We start from the raw sequence: 25,997 nt of genomic DNA, 5'->3' as shown, positions 1-25,997 counted from the left end.
TTCTGACAAAAGGACAACACTTCTAGTGAATTCATCCATATTTCTAAGTCTGCCAGCAGTAGTTTAGCAAACACTTTGGATTCAGAGTCCAGCAGGACTAATGTTCTATAAATTTCTGGCTTATCAGTTGATCCTTTTTTATCTATGAGATTTAGGATTGATCCCCACCAGTTCTTGATTCAAGGTTAAGACACCTTTGTAAAGTTTTCAAAAAGGCATCTTCCCAGGTTTTAGCTTGATACTTGAACACGATCAGCGGGGCTGCATTCGGACCTGGTGCTCCATTACTTTTCACAGCACTCAGTTTGAATTAAAACAGATTTTGTTCCTATGCCAAAGGTTTCCCGCTCCACAATTAATTCCTCTCCTAGCCCCATAACCCCTAGTTCTTCTCAGTCATGTTACCCTTTGGGGTGTCTTTGGTGGTTTGCATAACCACACCACAGACTAATGGCTTGCAGGTATTTTTATCAGCATATCACACTTTCAATAGGTATGTTTCCCCTGTCTCTTCATCAGTGCCCTTAATTCCTGGATAAGAGTCATCCAGTTGACGGAAAAGCGGACAAAAATGCAGTGCTGTCCCTGTTGCTGGCCCATGTACCAATGTTATACCAATGTTATACCATCTTTTACTCACAAAATCTGTTTTTGCTATCCAGCATTTTCACATTTCAGTTTGGTGATAAGATCAACTGACACTGATTATTACACCTTTTTTGTAATTGTAATGTTTCTTTCTTTAATGATCTTAATTCATTTGTGTACCATAACAAATCCTTTCGGCAAGTGTGTTAATTGGCCCGGGGTGAGATAGACAAACGCCTTTGAGTGCGCCCTGGTTGGTAGTACTCTACTAAAGATGTAACAATATTCACCCGTACACTAATGGTAAACTTTTCCTCTACTGACTGCATCATTTCCTTCAGTAGGTTATTTCCAAAGCTAAACTTCCACTGGTCATATCCTGCTTGCGCAGGAGTATTCCATTTTCCTCTGCGCAATTCGGAATCATCATCGGCAGAAGCAATGGCCTTAGACTGCTCTTTATAGGTAAACAAGTTGAAAGAAAAAACCTGGAAATGGTGATCGCTTTTAGCCAGGGGTAAAATTTGGAAATAGATGGTCATTTCTAAAAGACGGGTGTATAGTCCAACACATTTGACACGTTACCAGCCTTATGCGTAGTCTGCGCTGGTGTAGCTGGTCGGAATCGTCCATTTAGATTGATCAGCTCATGGGCAAACAAGCGAGACCAAAAACGATCATTACCACTACATGCCTTAAGGGGATGGGGGGAGACGCCATTTCCGGAAATGTGACAGTATCCTTGGAGTTCCACTACTGCTGGCACTTACAAGGCTGCCAAAGAAAAAGCCTTGTTTAAATTCCCCCGTTAAAAGTATTTCATGGTCAGGGAATGTCTGCTGTAAAGTGTCATGTTGCTCCAGTAGTGCAACTTGCATCATTCTGTCTCTTACCGAATCCAGTGTAACAAACATGATATAAATCGGCAATAAGGTAGATTCTGTGCTAGAGTGCTTTAGGGTCAGCCGCGCCACTGTCAGGTCCCTGTGTCTCTCCATGATCCCACGTCACCTCCATTCTTCATTTTGTCCCTTCTGTGGCTACCAGCTGTGTCTATTACTGCCCAGCCACCAAGGCCCACAGACTCCCCAGTTCTTTTGTGGCAACAGACGTGGCTCCCATAAGCCTTGTGGGACAGACAGCCTGAGGTCTACCCAGTCCACCAAACCCCCTGGCAGCCACAGCCTCAAAAACCATTTTGTTTCTCCTCTTACCATCACTGGCACCCAGCAGTTGGCAGGATCCGACATCACCTGCACTGCTGGAAGTCAGCGGGGTAAGTCCATTCCCTTTTTCAGAAACCTCACCACCAATGCCATCATCCCAAACCAGCTGAGGTCCACCTCTCCCTGCGCCATCAGGAAGTAAAGGTTCTTCTGGCCAAAGGAGCCAGCGAGAGGGTTGTGGTTGCAAATCCAACTACTTTCTGGTGCCTTGGAAGGACGAAGGACTCCTCCCTATGTTAGACCTTTGCCCTCAACAACTTCTTAAAGAAGCAAAAATTTGAGATGCTTACATTAGCCCAGGTTCTGTCTGCCCTGGAGACTGGATGGTAGAGCTGGACTTGCAGGACGCCTACTTTCACATCCCTGTACTCCCTGCCCACAGGCGTTGCCTGTGGTTTATGGTAGGCCATGAGCATTATTAGTTTACTCTGCTCACTTTTGGCCTCACTAGTGCCCCTCATATTTTCACCATGGTGATGAATGTGGTTGCAGACTTTGTGCGGAGGTCAAGGGTTCCAGTCTTCCTCTACCCCAATGACAGGCTATTGAATACTGGCTCATCCTAGGCAGTCCTCTCCCATGTCCACACTACGGCGGGCGTCCTGCATTCACTGGGATCATCGTGCTGAAGTCACACCTGACTCCCTACGAGACGCACCCTTTCATCTGCATTTTTGGACCTATCCTATGGAGCAATGAGTCTAGTATATATTCAGGCTATGATTCTGATGTTTCAACCTCTATCCTGTATTTCAGTGAGGCTGCTGGGCCTCATGGCCTCCTGCTGGTAACACATACCCATTGGCATATTCAGGCTCTGCAGTGGGACCTAAAGTCCCAGTGGGCGCAGCATCACGGAAATATCTCCGACCTGATCTAGATATCGGAGGGAACTGCAAAAGATCTGCAGCGGTTGCTGATGACCGTGACTGGGTCAGCAGCAGACCTCTTTTTCTTCCCCACATAGATCTGACTTTAGTGACAGAAGCGTCACTCATGAGTTGTGACGGCCATCTGGGAGCAGTGGAGATCAGAGGACTGTTTTCTGGCCGATTCTCAGCTCCTCATCAACCTGTTCATGGACCAAAACTTTGCCATTAGGTATTGCAACAAACAGGGTGGTGTGGGGTCGGGGACCCAATGTCAAGAGGCGTTGCATCTCTGGACATGGCTGGAATGTCAGGACATATTCCTGGTGGTTAAACATCGCTGGGCCTCTCTGAACGCCAGGGAAGACAGCCTCAGCAGTCAATGCCTAGCTGATCATGAATGGCGTCCTCAAACTACTGGGGTGCAAGGTCTCTTCAGCGATTGGGGAGAACCTTGATTAGATCTATTCAACACTACAGAGAATGCACAATGTCAACACTTTTTTTACACTGGAATTTTATTGGCAACTCTCACCCACACGCTTTTCGCCTCAAGAAGTTCAGGCCTCCTGTGCCCCTTTCTGCCAAAACCACTACTACCCAGAGTTTTCGAAAGATCAGGAACGGCCTGGCCCAAGCCATTCATGTGGCTCCGGACAGACCAATCACAATATGGTTTTCAAAACTCTTGAGCATGAGCACCAGTCTTCCTATCAGGCTGCCCCTCAGGGAGGATCTACTGTCACAAAAACTGGGCATATTCCTGCACCCAAACCTGCGCACATTTCACCTTCATGCATGGAGATTGAGTGCCATGCAAGAAATATTGGGACCCCCCTCTAAGCAAAATACTTTACCAAAAGGTCAGGGAGAAGAGGGGAAAAAAATAAACAACCTAACAAATAATGCTCCCTCTAGACCTATATTCTAATTTTCTGTATTTAATCAAAAAATTAATAGAACATCTAAGTCAACATGGGCTAACCAACAAATAACACCAATTTACCACTTCAATTTATTTCTTTTACTCCTGTTTATTTTTTTTTTATATTATCTTTTTTTATATATAAATACAATATAATTTTTTCACATATAAACCAATCTTCATTTATGACATCATCATTATATTTTACACATTATTTATGTCAATTCCTTAACAACACAATTTATTATTCCAAAACAAAACAGAACCCAGGGAGAGAAACACTGAACATACATACTATTCATTCATGCATCCACATACCATACACATCCTATAGATAAATCTAAACAGTTGTCCCAATTAGCGCATTTTAGTTGTAAAGTAGTCTTTATGACCCCCAAAAAGGAGGATACTACAAAATTGTAGGGTTTGAAAAGAGACTTGGTCAACGCGTTTCGGTGGCAAAAGAAAACGTAGAAACCACCTTCATCAGGACCCGCTACTTCTCATATCGCAGGTTCTCACAACCTGGGATTTCTATTTAAAGGAATAATATTGACCTACAATAATTGCTGTTGTTGCTATAAGAAGTAATCACAGTTTCTTCTTATGTGACGATACCCCGTAGAGAGCACCTCAAAGTCCTTCTAGATGCAAGACAATAACCGCGATACATCCGGTATTTATTCAGAGGTATACCATATATCTTTAAGTAGTATATTTTATAAAGGTCACAAGGATATTCCTATTTCATCCGTATCCAAGTCTGGAAAGGACCCCAAATCAGATGCACGATTTTAAGATTCTTCATGGTGTCCCATCTTTTTAAGCATATCGGTCCTTTAATGGCACGTTGGCGTCCTCGGTTCGTCTTCCCGTCAGTAAGTGAGCAGATTGAGTGCCAACAGTTGACAGTTTTTGACCTCCTTGCAAAAGTCTGATGTCATTCTAGCAGCCAGATGTCCCTCAACCAAGACGGTATACGCCTGCTGTTGGGACAAATGTGAGGCTTGATGTGCTTCCAAAAATGTTGATCCTCTTTCTGCACCTCTGTCTGATGTTTTGTTGTTTGTTCTCTCACTAGCCCGACAAGGCTTTGCTTAGGCACAATTAAAAGGTATCTTTCGGTCAGATAGACGTTCTTATGTGTGCCGGATTAGCCTTCCCTATTTAGGTCACCCGTTGTGACTTGTTTCCTAAAAGAACTAAAACATGTGTTCCCTCCAAAACCCTTCATCATGCCCCAATGGGTCTTGAACCTAGTTTTGACTGCTCTGATGGGCTCACCTTTTGAGCTCTTGCACAATTGCCCCCACACCTTCTGACCATAAAAACAGCTTTTCTTGTGACCATTACATCATACACGAGAGTTAGTATTCTCTGTGCACCCTCCTTGCATTACTTCCCCCCCCCAGACAAAATGGCTTGAAGAACGCATGCCTCGTTCCAACTTAAAGTGGTAACACCCTTTCACGCTGCCCAGACCATCACTGCCTACCTTCTTTGCTCTGCCCCACCCTTTCAAAGAGGAGGAACAAATCCAGTGCCCTGACCCAAAAAGAGCTTTATCATTTTACATCGATCATACCGAAGAGTTCCGGGTGGACAATCAATTCTTTATTGGGTTCATCAGGGCAAAGAAAGGAAAGGCAGTGCAGAAATGGACCATCTCCAGATGTTTTGGTGAAGGGTGTCTACTGTTTTTGGAGTAAGGAAGTTACGCCTTATATATCATGTGAGTCTTTCAATGCGAACAACTCTAAATCTTTTGTGATCCCAAAGCAGACAGCTGCCAGAATCTCTGCACCATGGAGGAGTAGACATCCCAATTGACTTTCTTTGTAGGAGATTGTTGGCTTCAGTCTTCGACAAAGTTGAAGTCACCTTGGCAAAAGATATTGGCGGTTCCACAACCTGGAATGTTTGTGGTCGAGAAAATGACCTGGCTTGACTTGTTCGGTTAGTCATATGATTCTAAAATTTGCAGAGCGTGGTCCATCTTTGCCTTTCTAATGTAACAAATTTCGATATATGTGCCAAAGCCCAAACCCTCCAATATAAAATGCCTAGCATTTTTTCTTACGGGTCTTGAAGGTCTGCTGTTTTAACACAAAGACATTTTGTGGTAAAAAAAAGTTGCACATTATCTAGAAGTCTCAAGTCTTCTCAAAAGGTACCAACAATGGCAACACAAGCATAATTGACAGGATGTTTTGTCCATACCTACCCCCAAAAAAACAAAAAATGCCATAATCCCTCAGTAGGACCATAAAACTTTGTGGGAGAACCTCATACAAATTGAGAACGGGACAAATATGGACACCATTTGCAAAAAGGTTTATTAAAGCCATAGTTTTTGGCAAGGTTCAGAAAGAAAAGTTGCTTGTGTTACTATTCTTGTAGGATGATGCTTTTTAAAAATTCCTGTGCTTAGCTTACATGGAAAGGTAGTAGATGCATCTAAAAGGCCAATGTTCTGATACAAAATAACCAATGGGTGAGTACTGGAAGCAGCGTAAAAGATATTTACCACTCACTTGTGATGTAGAACAAACTCTAGACCAGAGGTCTTCAATCTGTGGGCCGCGACCCCCAGGAGGGCCATTGAGTCCTGGGAAGGGGTTGGCCATTTCAGGCCTCACTTCTGCCTGGAATCTAAAACATGTGCTCTTTCTTTTGAAAACCAGGACTCTTCATTCCGGTTGTTAAAATGCTTCAGCTGAAGGTAATTGAGTCTCCAGTTCTGTGAAAGGAAGAGGCTGGGCAGACAGGTGAAACAAATCCTTTGTGCCAGGCTGCCTGCTTGCCTGAATGAAATGCAAATGTGCGTTTTGAGTTAACATGCAAATGTAAATGGTGCTTGGGAGTGGTTCTGGCTTTAATTGCTTTGTGATGGCAAAGATTTGTATTTTCTTTTTTTAGTGGTAGTAAGAAGAGTTAACAACTGGGCCGTGAAGTGCATGTTTTAAATCACTTAGTACCTCTGAGGAGGTGTTAAAGGCACAGATGTACAAAAAAATGCATTACTTATGTTCTAGTATTACTAAAATCTACATTTTGGAAGCGCCACTATATCCTAAAACTATTTGCACAGTTTGTAGCAGTTTACCTTGTGTGTGTAATGCAAGAATAAATTAAATGTCCACAAGCTACTATTCCCCACTGCATCAACCAAATTTAATTCTGAGGCTCTCTTGTTACACACAGACCTCTGCAGTGCATTAAACTAATATAGGTTTCCTAATGTACTACAGTACATTCTCCACTGAGTAACAACTTTTTAAAGTGTATTTTTCATTTAAGCATTCCATTTTTTTATATGTAGCTACCTGATGGTGAAAGACCTAAAAAACGATCAAAATATTTTGGGGCTGATTTATGAGAGGCTTGAGCCGCCAGAGTATCATTCTATTTTTAAATTTCGGTGGCAAAAGTATCGCAATCGCATCTATGAGGCGACGCAAAGTCATCCTGCGTGGCTGAGTGGCCTCACACTTATGGAGCAAGACAAAGCAGCGCAAGTCGCTGCCTTCGCTCAGTCTGTCAAGTAGGAGTTCCATGGGCATCGCATCGCGGTGGGTGTTCCCTCGCAACACCCATCGATTTTGACACTTCCCCAGATTTACAAAACTATGTAAACCTGGGGCAGCGCCAAAACCATGCACATCCCCACAGGCGTAATGAGGAGAAATGTTTTCATGCATCCTCATATTTTTTCCTCTTTCCATGTGTGCGGCATTCTGCAGCTCAGAAAGAAAGAGGGGAAAACCCCTCTCTGGCCACTTTCCTGCACAAAAACAATCCTGCCTACATTGGCGCTAGGCAGCAATTTGTGCGCCAACGCAGTGGAAAGGACAGGAATGCGCTGTATTTCATAAATAAGGTACATTTCTGCCCTTCCACATTGGCATAGGGCAGCGCAGCAAGAAGACTTGCGGTGCTGCCCAAGGCCAATTTCTCATAAATTAAGCCTTTTGTTTTTAGCCACACCTTTGACCACGCCCACTGATCTTTCGTTTGATAAACACGGTTTAATATTATTTCCCCACTGTAAAAATGATTTGCTATTGGAATTGAAGACTTTTATGGTTGTCGATAGTTGTCAATGATGAGGTGTACCAAGATCTAGACCTTTTTTGGGGGGGGGGGGGGGGGGTCCTTACGCCTAAAAGATTTTGACAGGGGGGTATCGGCATCAAAAATCTAGACCTTTTTTTGGGGGGGGGTCCTTACGCCTAAAAGATTTTGACAGGGGGGTCTCGGCATCAAAAAGTTTGAAGACCACTGCTCTAGACTATCATCTCTTTTGTCACTATCTTTATTTTGGGCCACTTTGCGTTCAGTTCAGGAATCGAATAAGCAGCTTTCTGAGACTAGTGTTTACGGGTTTTATCGGTACTCAAAATCTGAAAATGGACCGATTACAAAATATTGCAACATCAACACACAGAAAGACACTTCTTTCAATTAACTTGGTTTATTGGACGGATAATTCTGGTTAATCTCTGTAATAATTTCACAGACAGATAATATACAATTGAACATAAACATATATGTTTTAGTATTTACACTGGCTTTTACACAACAAATAATTTACATGTAGCTTACCTAGAATACACAATAAGTCGACTAGTGCCTCAAATCAGACTTGGAAAAACAGCTTCATGAGTGAAAAGCTGAAAACCCGCCCGCCATGGCAGCGAATGAGGGATACTGCCTACAGCTGCACACATTTAGAAAGCGCCTTGTGCGAGAGGGTGAATAAACGTAGTGAGTCAGACAGTTGAAGGGGTAAGGGACGGATTGTGGCTTGAGAATACTGGTTGGGTTTGCCTACTTTATCTAATTTTTCCAATACTCTATCATGTGCAGACATTGTGATCACTACACCACACCACAGTTCATTTATCTTTCTCTGCTGCATCATTAAGGTTTCCCCACACAAACAGTTGTTACGGCACTAGATACACTTGGGAAATGGTACCCGCCCTCTGGAAATACACAAATTCAATTATTTGCTAAAAATTAATTTAACTGATGGAGCATTGTGCCTTTAGAGCGATTTGTTTAAAAAGAAATATACTGGGAGAAATGTCAATGGGTTCATTAATTGGACTGTCTGTCAGAGTGTGCAAACTTATGCAACCCTCTTTTAGAGGGCTTAGACAATAAAACTGTAAAAATAATAAAACTGGGACTGCACTACTAATTTTCTTCCATTCGGGTTATACAAGTCATCGATGGAGGTGACGTGTGGAACTCCTGATGGATGATAATACAATGTACTGATTGAGCATGCACATGATGGACAAATCCAGAGGAAGATGATCAGCAATGGCTGAAACACTGATGCAGCAGAGGCAAACTGAGAAGGGGTGTGCAGCGTAAATGCCAGAGGGTGGTAACTGCGATGGAAGAGTGGCGTGGAGATCTGACAGAAAGGAAAAATCATATGGTGACCCACCATACCGTCTCCCAACAGTAGTGCACATCAAAAAGCACAGGTCCAGTCAGCTAGCATTGCTTCGCGTAGCTACTGCTATGTTGAAAACGGAGGTTGTGACCATGCAATTATCCCAAGGCAAATATGATAGGAGGGCTTTGAAGATTAGGTGCCTCTCTGCTGCAAAAGACTTCCTAGTTTATAGGCAGGGGAAAGATGACGGAAGGTAGCAGAAACCTTAGTTTTTAAGTGTACTTGAGCTAGTAACATGTCAATGTTACAATGTGGTGGAATTACATCGAGACAGTAGGAGCCCGACAATGGTCAGTTTAGGCCAGTAGCAACCCCAAAGTTGACAAAAGATACAAATGGAGGTTCCCCTGGTATCAGTGTAAATCCTCTCACCTTTCATGGCATGATGATGTTAAATGTTACTGTCCAGTGCATAGTCTCACATCTATTACACACTAGCCTCAGGATCCTCTCAATGGAAAGGAAGCAGGCGTAAGCATCCATTTCAAGTGATTAGGCAGATGTCTGGTCAAGTTACCAGTTTAGTTTGAAGTAGAGCATAATCATGTACGCTTGAGCAAGGGCTCCACGTAGGACCCCAGAACGCCTTCCTGTCACTGACTTTAACCAAAGATAACTGCAAGTAATTGCACCATGCCTTTTGGATAGGCTGCAGAAGGAGCTATGAGTTTCTTAGTGCAGGGTTCAAGTGTATCTTTTGTTTATCTTTAGCTTTCTAAATTTCACCTTCTAAATGTGCAGCTGTGGCTCCCTCAAGTGCAGGAATCTCCCTTACCCAGCACTGACACCATCCACTGTTTCCAAGATCTTTCTGAGATAAATTCAAAACTGCTTTTTGGCTTTTCTAACTAAACCTGGAGTAAAACAAAATAAAAGTATACAAGCAAAGAACAGAGCAATGGACCAGTGCGTAAGAAGACTATGCTACTCTTCAAAACAAACAGCGTCAGTAAGCAACCAGCTCCAATGGTTGAGCTGAAGTAATTTTTATATTACAACAGTCGTCATCATCAGCATTACACATATCCGATAAAACTGGAAATCTCTCCCTCCGTTGCACCTCACATTCTGCCCACCCCATGTTGTATTTTTAGGGAGCATTGGTGCTGCTCAGTCTCTTCCTACAGGGTGGTGTTACCTTGCTTTTCATATACGAAGAAAACAAATGTTTATGATTTTAACCTAAAACAATTGCCTTTCATTTCAAAGAAGGAACCAAGCAAGACAGCAGAAAGCGGATCGACTGTCTACCTGCATGCAGTCTGGTCTTCGAGCAAGCATTTATACAAAAATAATAGAACCGGGAACTCGTACTGCGGTGCATGACAGGTGATTGACCTCTTGCATGTTGAGCATGTCAGTACATCAGACCAACTGCTGTATTCAGCAAGAATGACCTGGTCTTACCAGGATGTTGGAGTCCCTCACTGACGCTCATACCCCTTGGGTCATGCCTGCATTTCCATCTCTAACCTCATGCACTAGTCTGCTTTCTCACAATCCCTACCCACCGCTTTCTTTACATGACCTGAGACTAGGCATACAAGGTGATTGATGAAACAGGGGAACATAAGAGCATCTAACAAGGGCTTCCATCCTCGCCAAGTTTTCAAGTCCGGGTTTGAGGAAAAGTCAGTCAAGCATCAGGCCCTCAATTTCAATGCTGTGCTTGGGAACGTTGGAAAATACCCACTGGGAGCTGATGCTGGTGCTCTCCTGAAGGACCTGCAGCTATTGGAAGATAATTTTGCTAAACTACCTTGAAAACATCTGAAAGGAAAAGTGAAATGGTAAAGCTGCCCAGTTTGCTATCTTTGTTCAAATTCTCTCAATGTTAAAACAAGTCTCTTTTCCAAATCAGATTTTCCTGCATAAAAACAAAAAGGTCGATAAACGACAAACCTCTTTATGGTCATGGAGCCTACTATCCTTCATTGGGATCCTATTCTACTGATTATTGCCACATAGGGAAGCAGTCTTCAGAAAGCCAGCTTCGTAAGTCCAGAGGCTGCATGACGGTCCTCTGTGAGAGCATCGATTTAAGGGGGTGGACGGGTGGAAGAGTGTCGATGGATTTTTGAAAACGAAAAATTGACATTTTCCAGAAAGAGCTTAATATAATTTCCAAAGACACCATAAACCATCATCTCATGAGGGTCTCCCCAAGGCAAGTGTGCTAAACGAGTTACTGTGTTCATATATCGGACGGAGCAGTGACCTATGAACGCTGGATGCTTGTTTGAGGGATTGCATATAGTCAGGTTAAGAGGTGGATTCAGCTGGGAGACTGCTATGGTGGGATTGGTGCACAGGGTGCAAGGAAGACTGCAATAATCGAGTAACATGCAGCTTCCCTCTGACATCACTGTGTTCTGCCACCTAATCATAAAGTCAGACAGCTTTGAATCCTACAACTTTAAGGGAGGGATCCAGCACTCCAAAACTTAGAAAGTTGTGTATTTAACATCAAATATTCAGCATAAACCAGGTGAAACAGAAATTGCTTCTCTCCACCACAAACCAATTACTGTACACAGATATGCTGCGATGTCACCCTAGAAAGCGTGACCGGTGTTGGTTTGACTTCCAAATTGACTTTACGGTGGAGGAGTTTGAAATTGCACGTTTGCTAAGCAAAACTGGGTTGGGCTAACAAGTTCTTTAGGTCAGTGATACTCCAAGTCCTTGCCCCATCTCCAAGAGAAATAACAGTGGACACACTCGGATGACCAACCAAACAAAAGCCATGCATCTTAAATACATTTCAGTGCTATGTTTATCTCAATGTCAGTACTAGATTTAACTCAATGGAGTGCTTGTGACTGGGAAAAAAAACGCAACATCTTCCAAAAGCAGCCCTTTAATACTAAGGGGAGTTTAAGGGTGACTCACGCCAAACATAGATCTCCTCATGTCAAAAGCTTACCTCTGCAATCAAGCTGTGTATACCTGACAGTGGGAATTACAACTGCAACTGTGTACTTCTAAATTCTTTGGTCATTCAACAGCAGAAATTTCCATATATTCCACCTCCAGGATTTGTCAGTGACCTTTATCAATGCTTTGACTAAATGAAATACCCTCTTACCTTAGAGCGGCCATTATTTTTTAAGTCTGAGAAACAGCAGTGCAAAGTTAGTTTAAAGAAGAACTGGCCCTTACTCAACAGAGTATACGGTAAAATTAAAAAAATAAACATGAGCAAAATATATGTGAGAAAGCATAATGGAAGGATACCGTACGAGCAGTAGGTGGTACCAAACATCCAGGCAACACAGGATTCAGTTTCAACCTTGACAACATCAGATGATCAATTTTTACTCCTATGTTTCCATTATTTTCAGACCCCCACCCCTTCACCCAGAACTGAAATTTCAAACACACACTATAATGACACGATGAGCTGGCACTTGGCATAGGGTCTTTTGGCAAGCCGCCACAATCGTGCCACTACCCTGTGACACATTCGCTCCCAGAGTTCACCTTCCGGTCCAATGGATGCCTTTTATAGGCTAATATTGGTCAGCTCTACCAGCTGCCAAACTTGCTCTTCTTCCCACAATCTCTTCCTGCGCTGACTTTGGCCCCAGCCTGCTCAAAGCAGATACAAAACAGTGTTGTCATATGGTACCAAGCACGCAACTTCCTGCTTTACTCACACGAAACACAAAGTGCAAAGCAATAAAAGTAATTCCAGTTTGAAATAAATTAATGTATAAAAATAAATATTTTAGCAGCAAAGACAGAGGAATTAATTATAGGCAGCGGTTTGCTACAATCATAAGTAAAAAAAAAACAACAAAAAAAACGGACACTTTTTTTTTCAACCTAACGTGCCAACGTGAGGCTTACTTTCTTTTACATAACTGCCTTTAGTCAGCACACCCCAGGGCAGTGTTCGTTCCATCATCAAACATTGCTGGTCAATCCAAGCAACCCATCACCACCACAGAAGGTGGCACAACCACCACCATACTTTAAGGAACGCCTGGTGGAACCAGACTAAGATGGTCTACCATCCTTCTAGACTGGAAAAGGCTGTCCCTTATGTCAGTTTGGCACGAGGAGCCCTGACATCAGCTTAAAAATTCAACATGTAGGCTGTCACAACAGACGTGAATCCACCTAGCGCGTGTAAATTACACTCGCATATCAGTATCATGTTCACATAAATTGCTAAGCCTGAAACAAAGCCACATTAGTATGTGTTGGCACATTAGAGTCCAAAGCAGTATTTGCCTCAGGCATTTTGTAATCTGGCCATAAGTCACCAATCCTTGTGTGTCAAAAGAAGGGCAGAGAGCTCAATGCTGATGAAGTCATTACAAAGTGGAACGTAACCACTGTCTTTATGCTTTCGTCATAAGTGGGGCACAAATTCTGTGCTATAAAATAGTGCAGGAGGAGCACCAAACCAGTCCCTGCACACCACTCCATGGAAAGCAGTCTGCCCAAGAGCGGCTCTGCAGGACATTCTTACGGCACAGATCAGCAGATTGCAGCCGCGTGTCCCTGCTCCTTGACTTCACTGCAGGTCTATGTGGAACTCTGCAACGTTGAGGATACGAACACAATCCGGATGAATGCAAGTAATGCCGTTGCTGATACACTTCAATAAGCACCTTCAAAATCCAACGGGGTGCCCTTAGCAGTGGCTCTGGAAAGGGAGGAACCTCAGGTCTACATTCGAGATGTTAGGAGTTACAAAATTTGAGCTCCAAGCATCAGTCAGGACATGATCGTTCCCACCCTCAAGTGCTTGCATCACTTGCTGCAAAGCCTCGGACGTGAACATGGAAGGCTGAAACGTCAGAAAAACTTGACTTCAACCTAAAGGTTTTTTTACAACTTCGCATGTCCATACGGAGTCCAAGCTCCCTTTGCTCAGCATGATGCCCGATCACAGCACCCGAGTTCTCAGACCCCCATTGTTGGTTCTCCTTTTGCTATTTTATCTTCTAAAATGCCACATGTAGTAAGTTTGCTCGTAACTGGCGCTGCAGTCTTCCTAACAGTGCATATGCGGCTTCTATTCCTCCTCCTCCTCCTCCTCCTCCTCCTCTGGCTCAGAGGCATAGGCTTCCAGGCTTCTCTTGGCAAGCATCTCTCTCCGCGCCTGTAGCCTGACACATCTTGGGCAGGATTCAGACTTGAAGCACCATTTGTGATAGCAGGCCTTGCACTCTAGAAGGGGGGACAGGAAAAAGAGAGGCATGCACGTTAGATAGAGCAAATACTTGGGATGGGGATCTCACATTAGAACATGTAATATAGAACACTGGACATTATGCAACCTGTGAATAGTAAGGCACAGGTAACCCATCACAGGGAAACTGGACCATCAACATTACGGCCATGGACAAATGAGAGGTTAAGCACAGGAGGGATGCAGAGCATGATAACGGGCATTGGTCCAGAAGCATGTGATGGACCTCAAATGCACACAAAAGGCGAGCATGGCGCAGTGGCCAGAAATCGAAAATTACACTGGAAACAGGATTCTCCCAAGGAAGGAGCATCAGTGACAACATATCAAATCTGGTCAAGGACTTTGGGATTGGGGCTGGAACCATGACGCTGGGAGATGATGGAAGAGGCAAGGATTCATAACCTAAAGGAAGTCAAAACATCGACTATATCCCTGTGAACACTTTCTACCAAGGAGCGTCCTCTGTAAAGCATTTTACAAATTAAAGTTAGCAAACATTGCCAAAGACATTATGTCTTGTCTTTCGGACCTATTGGCTTTCCAAATGTCAATTTCAATCCTGTGCTGCATTGGCAATAAGGAAAATGCTACTTACACATTATGCATCTGTTCTTCGCACGTAGAGCTGTAGAATCATATGCGTTAGCATAGATCGCCATCTGGTGTTGGGCTTGGATGTTAGCTCCAGGCACTAACCATACAAGAACATTTTTACTAATTCATCATAAGAAAGTGGTTCTTAGGACTTATCCAAAATTTTTACCTAAGTTGTTTCTGCCTTTCACCTCAATCAGTCTGTTGAAATGCCAGTGTTTTTCCCCCAACCAGACTCAGTGGCAGAACGTGCTCTTCCCACACTAGATGTGAAAAGAGCAATACTTTATTACATTGAACAAGCTAAATCTTTTAGGAAAACCAAACAACTCTTTGATGCTTTTTCCTTCACCACCACGTAAAGGCAATCCCGTTTCAAAAGCTGGTATGGAACGATGGATAATTAAATGCATCCAAATATGCTACATTAAAGCCAAACGCACATTAACTATTCCCCCTAGAGCGCATTCCACACGCAAACTAGGGGAGTCTATGGCATTTTTAGGGAATATACCCTTAGATGACATCTGTAAGGCTGCAACTTGGTCTACACCTCACATTCACAAAACACCACTGTGTACATGTGCATGCAAAACAAGCTAGTGTGGGCCAGGCTGTCTTAAGAACACTACTACAACAGATACAGGTCAGTCACCTCTGGGAAAATAACTGCTGTATAGTCTATGCTAACGCATATGATCTACAGCTCATATGCCTCAAACATAGAATGCTACTTACCCAGTATGCATCTGTTCTTGGTATGTAGAGGTGTAGATTCATATGCACCCACCCGCCTCCCTGGGTACCTTTATCTACTGCAGTATTAGCTTACTTAAATACAACGCACATGGACATCACTTTCTATTCTTAATAACTCCATCATCACCCTTTATGGCGAAAACAATCTGGGGATGGAGTCGTTGCCCATGTGCACTATCACTGTAAGGAGGAGTCACCTACCTAGTGACTAGAAAGACTTCTTCGAAGAAAAACAAGTGCAAACATCCGAGCCCAACACAAGAGGGCGATCTATGCTAACCCATATGATCTACAGCTCATATGCCTCGAACACATTGTTTTGGCAGAGCAGTGCAGCATTTGACAAAAGAAAAAATGTGCAATGACACAGCCAACATGACGGTGGGCCAGTCAATAATAATACATTTTTAAAAATGTAGCTACCGCAAAGGTGCTTTTTTCTTTTTTAAGGACAGAGGGTCTGGCAGAAATTTACTGCCTGGCCCTGCAAAAAATAAAAAACACATACACAGGAGTGGTTAGGCAATAGACAAAAATAAATTCGGGTGAGGGAGGGAGAGAGAGAAAGAGAAAAAAAATGCAGGCAGGCAGTGGAAGAAGTACACAAGGGAGAAGCAACCCAGAGCACGGAGGGCAGGGTTGCTTTTGGCAGGGGAGAAGCACATACGAACGAGACCTAGAAAACGTGTGCACTATCATGGAGTTCTTAACCCAGGAAAAAAATGGTTCCCTGAATGACCACTGGAAGGAAACATGTCAACCAATCTAAAGGATGGTAAACAAGGCTATGCTCCAGGGAAGGAGCACACACAGGAAGAGGAAGGACAGTCAAAGAATATAAAGCAAGCAAATGAGAGACAATAAAGCCAACGGGTAGGCTGCAAGCCCACTATAAGTTCTTGGTGAATCCACACTAGGTATTTCGCAACCAAACAGTTTATACTGTCTTGTAGGCCAGACCTAAAAACTGTGTCAAGTGTCTGGAGTCTTCCTGCATGAGAGGGTGCACACTGTTGAGTGTGCAGTGACAGGATCTAGCCAACAATGATGTGTGTCCGGAGGTTTCAGGACTCAGAGTGAAGATAATTAGATCAACGCCGAGAAGACATAAGTCCTCGTCCTCGGTACCACCCCTTCTGCATGGGACAGCACCTGGTGGGTGGCCGACCACCTTCGGAAGCCCACCTACCCCCTCAGACCACACCAAGAACCTCGGCATCGTACTCGACTCATCACTCACCATGAACCTACAGGTCAACACCGTCACCTCCAGCTGCTTCAACACCCTCTGCATCCTCCACAAGACCGTCAAGTGGATCCCCTCTGAGTCAAGGAAGACAGTCACCCACGCACTCCTCACCAGCAGACTGGACTATAGAAACGCACTATACACCGGTATCAACAAGTCCCTACTCCGAAAACTCCAGACAATACAGAACACCGCTGCTAAACTAGTCCTCGGCATCACCCTACAAGAACACATCAGCCAACACCTACGAAGTCTCCACTGGCTCCCTGTGGAGAAAACAGTCACTTTCAAAATCCTCACTCACACTTACAAATGCCTACACAACAACGGACCCACATACCTCAACAACAGAATCAACTTCCACATACCCAAAAGAAACCTCCGATCTTCCAACCTCGCACTGGCCGAAACCCCGTGCATCCACAGAGCCAGAGCAGGCGGAAGATCCTTCTCTCACATTGCAGCCAAGGCCTGGAACGAGCTACCGGCAGACATCAGACGCGACCCCTCCCTGAACACCGTCAGGAAGACCCCCAAAACCTGGCTCTTCAGCTAAACAGATCAGTATGTTATTTTTTTTTTTTTTTAAACGCCTTACAAGTAGAGCAGGGAGAGAGTTTAAAGAACCAGTGGAGATCAGATCATGGGTTTTTGGTATTACACCCTGGGCAAAAAAGTAAGGGCACTCTCTCCATACCACCACTCCCCCGACAGTTATTCTCAGTATGACCCAATTCATAGCCAGGAACCGCTCCGGTGCAGTTCAGAAACAAAGAGAGACAGTTACTGGAGTTGAAATCGTTTTTTCTTCCGACGATGGCTCCAGATGTCCCTTGAGTGGAGCCTAAAGAAGCGAAGAAGGGGTCACTGACCGCCTGGAGCTCATGCTGAATGTGTGAACCCAATGATGGAAAAAACAATGAGGTGGAGCCTTTGTCCTGGTGCAGCGTGAGCTTTAAGGGAGGAGTCACAAGATATCTTGAGATCGAATACTTCATCAAAGAAAAACAACTTGCAAACGCCAGTGTCCAACACTAGATAGAAGTATGCACTGCATGTTAATCGACAGCAATACATGCTATAAACATCAATTTCTCCATCAGTTACATTAAGAATGGAGCAGCATGAATGTGGTTTCGCTGAAATGGGCTTCTGCGGCATCCTGTTCAACAAGGAGCGGTCCATGCCTTGCTGGTATAGGCTGTAAACAACTCCAGAGCACAATGCCTCAGGATACTGAACCCATGAGAGCACTGGGCTACTCGCAGCACAAGCCTGCACATTTACTGCCTATGCTCTGCTGAACTACATCTGCAATCTGACGGGAATAGTACAGCTCACAAACATGGAACATCTCATTCCTGGCTGATCTACCCCTTCCCATGACACCTGGATGTATAAACTGATCACTAACACAAGACCCTATGGATTCGTCCATCATGCATTGGTACCAAGGGTTTCAGGCCTTCTACTGCTGAGGCACAGTTTCCTGTCGTCCCAATTTCCTCCACAAAATTGATCACACCTAAACCGTAGCAATGACATTTCAGGGAACAGATCCATCTTATAAAATAACTCACCTTCACACCTCTTGCACTTATTCAACTCAAAAGGGAAAATGACATCATCCTCGTTTTGACAGAACTCACAGATGAATCCCTTGGCCTGGCAAAGCTGTAAAAAGAATGGTGAAATGGTGAACAAAGAGAGCAATGGAGGGGAGGACTACCTCAGACCCTTCAAGCAGCATTAGCACACGCTCACAGACGGCCCTGTGCTACCAGGCAATTAACAATCTTCAGTTCACCTGTTCTCTGGTGCATTCTGCCAATATATACATTGGAACTGCAATACGTCTGAGATTTTGTTAATAAAAGCATAATGGTGATTGCATTTATCAATGTCCACTAAAGATATACAAAATATTACATTACTATTAATGAAATAATAGTATATTACTCTCCAAAAATGTAAAGCTTTTTTTTTACATAATCTTTAATGGAATTTAGCATTAATGCACAGCAGGGAATATTATGACTACTTGTTTGCAGAGAAGGACCAAATAACTCACCAGGCATTTCTGAACATGCAGGGCTCCTGCCCTAATAAGTTCTACGCAACGGGGCACAAGTTCACCCCGTTTGATGGCCGTGAGGTCACTCAATGAGTAGAGGTGGAGATCTTCAGTCAGATGACCTGGCAAAGCATCGAAAGAATCCAACAGGCTATAGGGAGAGAAAGAAATGTAACTGAGGATGATGAATTGAAGTTTAATGATCTGCTATGTGCTCCTGACAAGTATTTGGCTTCTGAATGGAAATTGGCAGTAATTACGAAAGTGTGAAAATGCATCCTGACCAAATCCCATTTACTCCCAACTTAAAGTCTGATTAGAAAAGAGAGACCTCTGCTTAACTGCAGAAGCTGCTTGCCATTAAACTTACTTTCCTTCGGGTAACACTCTTCCTGGTGGATACTTTATATAAATGCATATTCTTCACCTTCTGAATCCCACCAAGTGTTTAACTCGATCTAGAAACTTTTTTCCAGCAACTGCTCTTGAGTGCCAGTAGGTAGCACCATTGGACTCAGCAGCGACCTTGCCCAGTCGTGTAAATGGACGGTGCAGAGCCATACATAGGTGGCACTTCTGGGCACAGCTTTTAGCTTACAACCAAGCCTTCAGCGCACTGAGACGTGGAGCATCAGCAACAGATTTCAAACTTTGATAATGTGCAAAATAGAACTACAAGGTGGAGGGAGGGTCAGTGAGGGATCTGCAGTTAAACAGAGTATGCACCAGAAAGTGTAATAGGAGAGATAAGTAACTTGTTCTTCTCATGGATACTTCTAACCACATATTCCTCAGCCTTTGAATAGCTACCAAAGCGGACCATCAAAAAAGGCGGTGTGTCAGAGCAGTGGGTAGACTTCACACTAGGAAGTCCTGCAGGACCAAGCGGGCAAAATGCCCTACCCTTTGGACAAGTGAGTTTTGGCAGCAATGTCTGGTGAAGGTGTGGACGGACGCCCTTGTAGCTGCCTAACATAGCATATGTCCAGCAGCGGAACAACCGTTTCCAAGGCCGTAGTGGTGGCCTTTGCTCTGGTAGAGGGAGTCTGAAGACCCTTGCCCATCTTCTTTTTGGCCACGCATAGCACATTTCTATGCAAAAAACGATCCATATTGCTATTGTCTGTTTCTGGAACGTGATGGCCTGTCCAATAAGGAACGGCAACACAAGTTTTGGCAGTAATGAAGCCATAGCTCAAAGTATCAGCTTGTGCGGAGAGAAGTTGGTATACGGTGGGTTTCACAGACCGTGCTTGCAGTTAACGGACGCAGCGCTCAGACATAATTGCAATGTTACAGGCAGTTTTAAGGGTCAGCATTCTCAAAGAACAGCTGTGCATAAGCTTGAAAGTTGTGCACATTAAGAAGATGAAAAAAAAGGGTCTTATTACAGCATAACAAACAGCACAAGACGAAGCATAAGTGTAAGCCCTATCAAAAGAAACATGACAACTGGCGATTTAAATAAAGAGTGCTGATCTGGCTATGGCAAAAAGTCCTAAAGGTCTAACAAAAACCTCTACTTGTGCCAAGGCCATGCCTAGTCAAAGGCTGGACAAACAAAAGGACCTCAGGTAGTTCAGAATATAGTGGATCGACCTGATAGTCCTAACACCAAGCCACAACCTTTGTCCATCGTCCAGAACAGATCAACTTCATGGACAGATGGCGATCAGCCAAGATGGCATTCAATAGTTCACTGGGCAGATTGAAACCACTCAGCTGGTTCAGCTCAATTTCACACACTGAGATATACGTTGTGGAAGACTGGGTGTAGAGCCCTGTCCTGGTTGATGGGGGAGTAGACCCGAACACGCAACAAATTACCACTCCCATAGTGCAACCTACATGGTGTGGTGTCCAGCCTGGCATGCAAAATGTATTTGGCAGTGTCTTGCCCATCATGAACTGTTCTTCTGAAACTCTTCAGGGAAGGAGGGCAAGGTTTAGCTCGTCACATCCCAGAGAAGAGGAGTGCATCTGTCTAAAAGGAGGATCCAACCAGCCGATCACAATCAGCGATCATAATGCCAAACTGGGGGAGGAGAACTCTCTCTTGCAAAGCGCTGTAGGAAATGACCATTTGTATGTGGTTTCCCCCAAAACCTTTGCCCTATCTGTTTTGCTGGCTGTAGAAATCTGTGAACTTTACCCATGCTAATCAGTAATAGATGGTTGATGGAAATGCGGGGTGGCAATCCTAAACTGTTGAGGTGATCCATCTCCCCACAGGCTATTAACTTCACAGTGGAACACCATCCTGGAACTGACCAGGCCAATGCTGATGGTCTTTCAGCCTGAGCGATAAGAACTCCCACAGGGGTGAGTAGTAGTCACTGCCTTCTGCAGTGGGTACCCATGTAGGAAATGACCATCTTTTGCAAGATGTACCCCCAGATTTTAGCCTTATCTGGGACACCTACTCTTTAGAGAGTCTGCACGTCTTAAACATGTTCTTCATGTGCGTCAGTTGAACCCTCAGCATCTGTAATAATATAAAAAAACACTGTGATTAGCTCATTTTTTCATCCTTATAGAACAAAAAACCATCAGCAAATGTGATCAACCATTACATTTCCTTACAGCTTGGTCAACTGTGCCTACTTTTCACTCCGCCGCCCCCTTCTCTCCATAACCCAGTAACTGCATCACAAACAGTGGACAACCCATTAACCCTAGACACCTCCAGCCTCGTTGAATCACTTCAGGAACACCAAACAACACTGCAGGTAATCATCCCATGGCCCCATCACATGGCATAATACCAAAACCACCGCAATACATGCTGCCAATCTACTCAATCTATTTGACCCATTCTAGAAATGTAAATGTGCTTTTCACCATGTACATTTCCACCCATTCAGTGATTCCCCCCCCCCTTTGATATATAAACAAAATAAATAAAATGTCTGCTAGTGGGGTGAATTTGGCCATCCAAGTCAGTTGTAAATGTGTTGCAGAATCGCATCATGCAAGTAGCATTTCCAGGTCCTCATTCTCCCACTCATGCAGAAAAAGGACAGGCAATGTTGGACCGCCTTATAAAGAAGAATGAATGGAGGGAGAGAGAGAGAGAGGGAGCAAGAGCAAGGGTGGATGAAAAAGCAGAGGTAGCGAGAGTAATTAGGAAAGCGGAGTTTGGAGACAAACAGAAGTTGCAGAGTTTGTGGAATGGGGAGAAGACAGAAAAGTAAGGCAGAGATTTAAAAAGGCAAGAAAAGAGAGTGGAACTATAAAAATTTATCAGAACAAATACATGGTCAACATTTAAGATTTGAGAGAAGAGGGGACTGTAAAAAGAGATACAGTAGACAGGAAAGAAAAGAAGAGGGCATTTATGCTGAGGGGGAAGAAGCAAAGTAATGCAGTCTGAAAAAGCAGACTATATGGAGTGGAGACAGGTCAAGGAATTAAATATCTAACAAACCCCAGAAGAGATAAATGGGAGTGTATATAAATGAAATTGAGGTGATATGGAGTAGAAGGGTGGAAGGTAAGAAGCTGAATCTTTAAGCAGGGTAAGTAGTGGCAAAGTAGGATACGTTCTTGCTGAAACAGAATTCTGGGTGGGTTCTCATTGGATTCTAAACAGGACACTTTGAGGCAGAACCTAAAAAGTAATGTGTTCTTACCCGCACTTGATCGAGTGCCTTCACCTTCCGATACAGGTTGCTGTTAATGTCTTGCATGTTAAAAAGTGGATCGTTCCAGATCTTTGTGAGTAAGTCCTTTGAAAAGTTGCTGACATAGTACTTGCTGAAGTCCCACTTGCACAGGATGCGGCTTGGAATGGGCATTAGGGCATTCTCATGGCAGCACTGGCAGAAGTACTTGCCCAAGTATTCACAATAGCGAAGCCTTCTGATGTAATCTATGTGGAAGGAGAGGGTGGAGGTCAAACTAATTAGTCTAGGACCAACTTCTTACAAATGAAATTTAAAAGACATTGTGAAGCATCAACATTTATCACTGTGGAAAAAGCAAAGTGTGAATGTGTGATGGGCCAGCATTGAATCCTCTACAGAATGAATCCAGGGAAAAATAGTAGACAATGGGCTATCTGTAGAAGTACTTATACACCAACATAGCCAGAAACAGTGGTTAAAAGTTACATTCAAATTATGTCCAGTGGGGACTCATGTCGTGTCACGTAACAAAAAGTTACGTATTTTTAGGTTAATGGAAATGCACTCTTTGGCCTCTCTTCCTGAATGACTCAATGACGAAGCCTGCCAAATGGCTTAAGATACACTTAGATAAAACTGAAATCCTAGTGAGCAGAAATGAACTGTCACCCTGGTACTCTACCGCCTGGGCTTGGGGCCTCAGAACCATGAAAGTCTGTAAAAAGTTTAGGGTTCAAATTCAATCTCAATTTTAAACGTAATCACTAAATGTCATCTGTAGTCCTCTCCTGCTCCTTGACCTTCAGTAAGCTTAAACCTATTCTCTTCTAGAACACTCGTAAGAGCATTGTGCCAGGCACCATTTACTGCAATTCCCTGTACTGTGCTGCCTCTACGCAGCAACAATATAGGCTGCAAGTATCCCAAAATAAAGCTGCTCGAGCGTACGCTCAAACCTCCCGCTACTCTTCAGCCAAACCCACGCTCCTTAAACGGCACTGGTTACCTATCCTTATCCATATAAGCTAGAGGGTACTTAGTTCATCAAATGCTAATCTGCTACAGGTTCCCCACTTCCATAAATCTCTTCGATGGAAAATCAGTTTCTTACTTTACGATGTTATGGTAACAGAATTTATTTATCGCACGCACACCAAAAAGGTTCCTAGGCCCTGTCAGTGATATCTGTTAACCAAATAATACCACATGGCGGTGGTGTTGTCCATGAACACCTGCACTACACTTCCCCGGACAGAGGGAATGAATGCTTTCAGTGCAAGTCAGATCGCCCGCAGCTCCAAAAGGTTGATATGGAGCCGGGACTCGACCAGAGGCACCTGATCTCCGCCTCTACCATGTGGCCGCCCCATCCCAGGAGGGACGCATCCGTCACCACTGTGTGCTCCGGTTGGGGAAGGGAGAGGGATCAGCCAAGGACCCAATCGCGATTCGTGAGCCACCACTGCAAGTCGTGTGCAGTGCCCTCCGAGATCTGGACGTGATCGGACAGGTTGCCCTGATGCTGCGCCCACTGGAACTTCAGGTCCCACTGCAGAGCCCGCAAATGCCATCTGGCATGTTGCACTAGCAGGATGCAGGAGGCCATGAGGCCCAGGAGCCGGAGGGTCATTCTGACTGAAACCCGGGATAGAGGCTGAAAGATCGGAATCATAGCCTGAATATCCCGGACTCGCGGCTTGGGAGGATAAACCCGAAACTGCGTCGAATCCAGAACTGCTCCGATGAAGGGGAGCTCCTGAGAGGGACTCAGGTGCGACTTCAGCACGTTGATGGAGAACCCCAGCAAATGCAGGAGGTTGGCCGTAGTCTGGAGGTGGGAGACAACCGCCTGGGGCGAGCCCGCCTTCAACAACCAGTCATTGAGATAGGGGAAGACTGAAACCCCTGATCTGCGCGGCTGAGCTGCGACCACCGCCATCACCTTTGTGAACAGCCGAGGGGCACTGGTAAGGCCGAAGGGGAGCACGGCAAACTGAGAGTGCTCTTGGCCCACCGTGAACCGCAGGTAACGCCGGTGGGCCGGCAGGACGGGGATGTGAAAATAAGCGTCCTGCAAGTCCAACGCTACTATACAGTCTCCAGAGTCGAGGGCAGCCAAGACCTGAGCTAGAGTCAGCATCTTGAACTTTTCCTTCCGGAGGAAGCGGTCGACGTTCCTGAGGTCCAAGATGGGACGCAGGCCCCCTTTTTCCTTATTGGGGACCAGAAAGTAGTGGGAATAACAACCAAGTCTTACTTCTGGCCCAGGAACGCGCTCGATGGCCCCCTTGGCCAAGAGGGCCGTGACTTCCTGCTGGAGAAGCACAAAATGGTCCCCTGACATGCGGTGGAACTGAGGTGGCATGGCTGGAGGGGCAGTCTCGAAGGGGAGGGAGTAGCCCCTTTGGATGATTAGCAGCACCCACCTGTCCGAGGTAACGGAACGCCAGTGGGGAAGGTGATGGCGAATTCTGCCGCCCACCGGCGTGGGGTGTGCCCCAAAGCTCGGACTAGGAAGGCTTTGAGGCAAATGCTGCAAAAGCAGAGGTGGACTGACCCGCACGCTAGCCCCCTGTCCCGCGGCGGTGGGCACCACGTCCACGCTGAGGTTGGTTCTGCGCAGGCTTCTGGCTGAACGAATGTGTCGGGCACCCCTTCCGTGGCCACGAAAGGAATGAAAAGCAGACGTGGCCGGGCACGTGGTGGAGAGACCCATGGACTTGCACGTAGCCCGGGAGTCCTTAAAACGCTTCAGGGCACTATCTGCCTTATCGCCAAACAGGCGAGTACCATCAAAGGGCATGTCCATAAGATAACTTTGTACACACTGTAGGCAGGTCAAGGTCAAGGGCCTCAGCTGCTCTACGGAGCACCATAGTGTATGTGGCGCCCTCCTCCATAGCCACAGCCGGAGGAGAAAGAAAACCAGGGTCAGAGGAAAGGTCAAGACCACTGGCTTCCTCTAGCTCTTCTGGCCATTCCTGTTCTGACCCGCACTGCCATGCGAGAGGGTCGTCAGACCCCTCTCCCAGTCGTCCCCCTCCTCCACTGTCCGTGGAACAGGCTGCGGTGGTAGGGGAAGAGGGGAATACAAATGGTCGAACGGCGCAGGTCGACGCCGGACCGGCTCAGTTCCCCAAGTAGGGTCCCAACCAGGAGCAAAATTGTCCGGGAACCAGGGCAAGGTCGGTGGTGGAAGGAATGGAACCCACTGCGGCGCCGGAATCGGAGCCATGGGTGGCGCCGGAGCCGCCGGCGGAGGGCCCTGCGGCGCCTGCAGCGCAGCAGGCCGCAAGGAAGGGCCATCAACTGGGACCGCGGGGGCCCAAAGGTGAGCCGGCGGGAGCCCGAGGCCTGAAGAGGCGGTACATGGCTGCAAGAAAATCTTGCACCTGAGCAGGAGTC

At 45.1% G+C, this 25,997-nt stretch overlaps 1 protein-coding gene across 3 annotated transcripts in view; it reads right to left on the bottom strand.

Moving 5' to 3' along the window:
• Positions 1 to 8,066: 8,066 nt before the first annotated feature.
• Positions 8,067 to 25,997, bottom strand: part of RUBCN (rubicon autophagy regulator) — a 199,422-nt gene continuing 181,491 nt past the window's right edge. For 2 of the 3 annotated variants that reach the window (XM_085635662.1, XM_085635663.1), the window contains 5 exons: positions 22,599 to 22,837; positions 21,390 to 21,451; positions 18,964 to 19,117; positions 18,473 to 18,566; positions 8,067 to 14,265 (listed from right to left, as the gene is read on the bottom strand). In XM_085635662.1, coding sequence (XP_085491788.1) covers positions 14,111 to 14,265; positions 18,473 to 18,566; positions 18,964 to 19,117; positions 21,390 to 21,451; positions 22,599 to 22,837 — 704 coding nt within the window. In that variant the 3' untranslated portion in view covers positions 8,067 to 14,110. The remainder of the gene's footprint in view (positions 14,266 to 18,472; positions 18,567 to 18,963; positions 19,118 to 21,389; positions 21,452 to 22,598; positions 22,838 to 25,997) is intronic. The other variant, XM_085635661.1, reaches the window with a different exon arrangement.

Source organism: Triturus cristatus, chromosome 11 (genome assembly GCF_964204655.1).
Source record: "Triturus cristatus chromosome 11, aTriCri1.1, whole genome shotgun sequence".
NCBI classification, from domain to species: domain Eukaryota; kingdom Metazoa; phylum Chordata; class Amphibia; order Caudata; family Salamandridae; genus Triturus; species Triturus cristatus.
The sequence above is the reverse complement of the archived record's forward strand: the minus strand, read 5'-3'. Positions and strand labels throughout refer to the sequence as shown.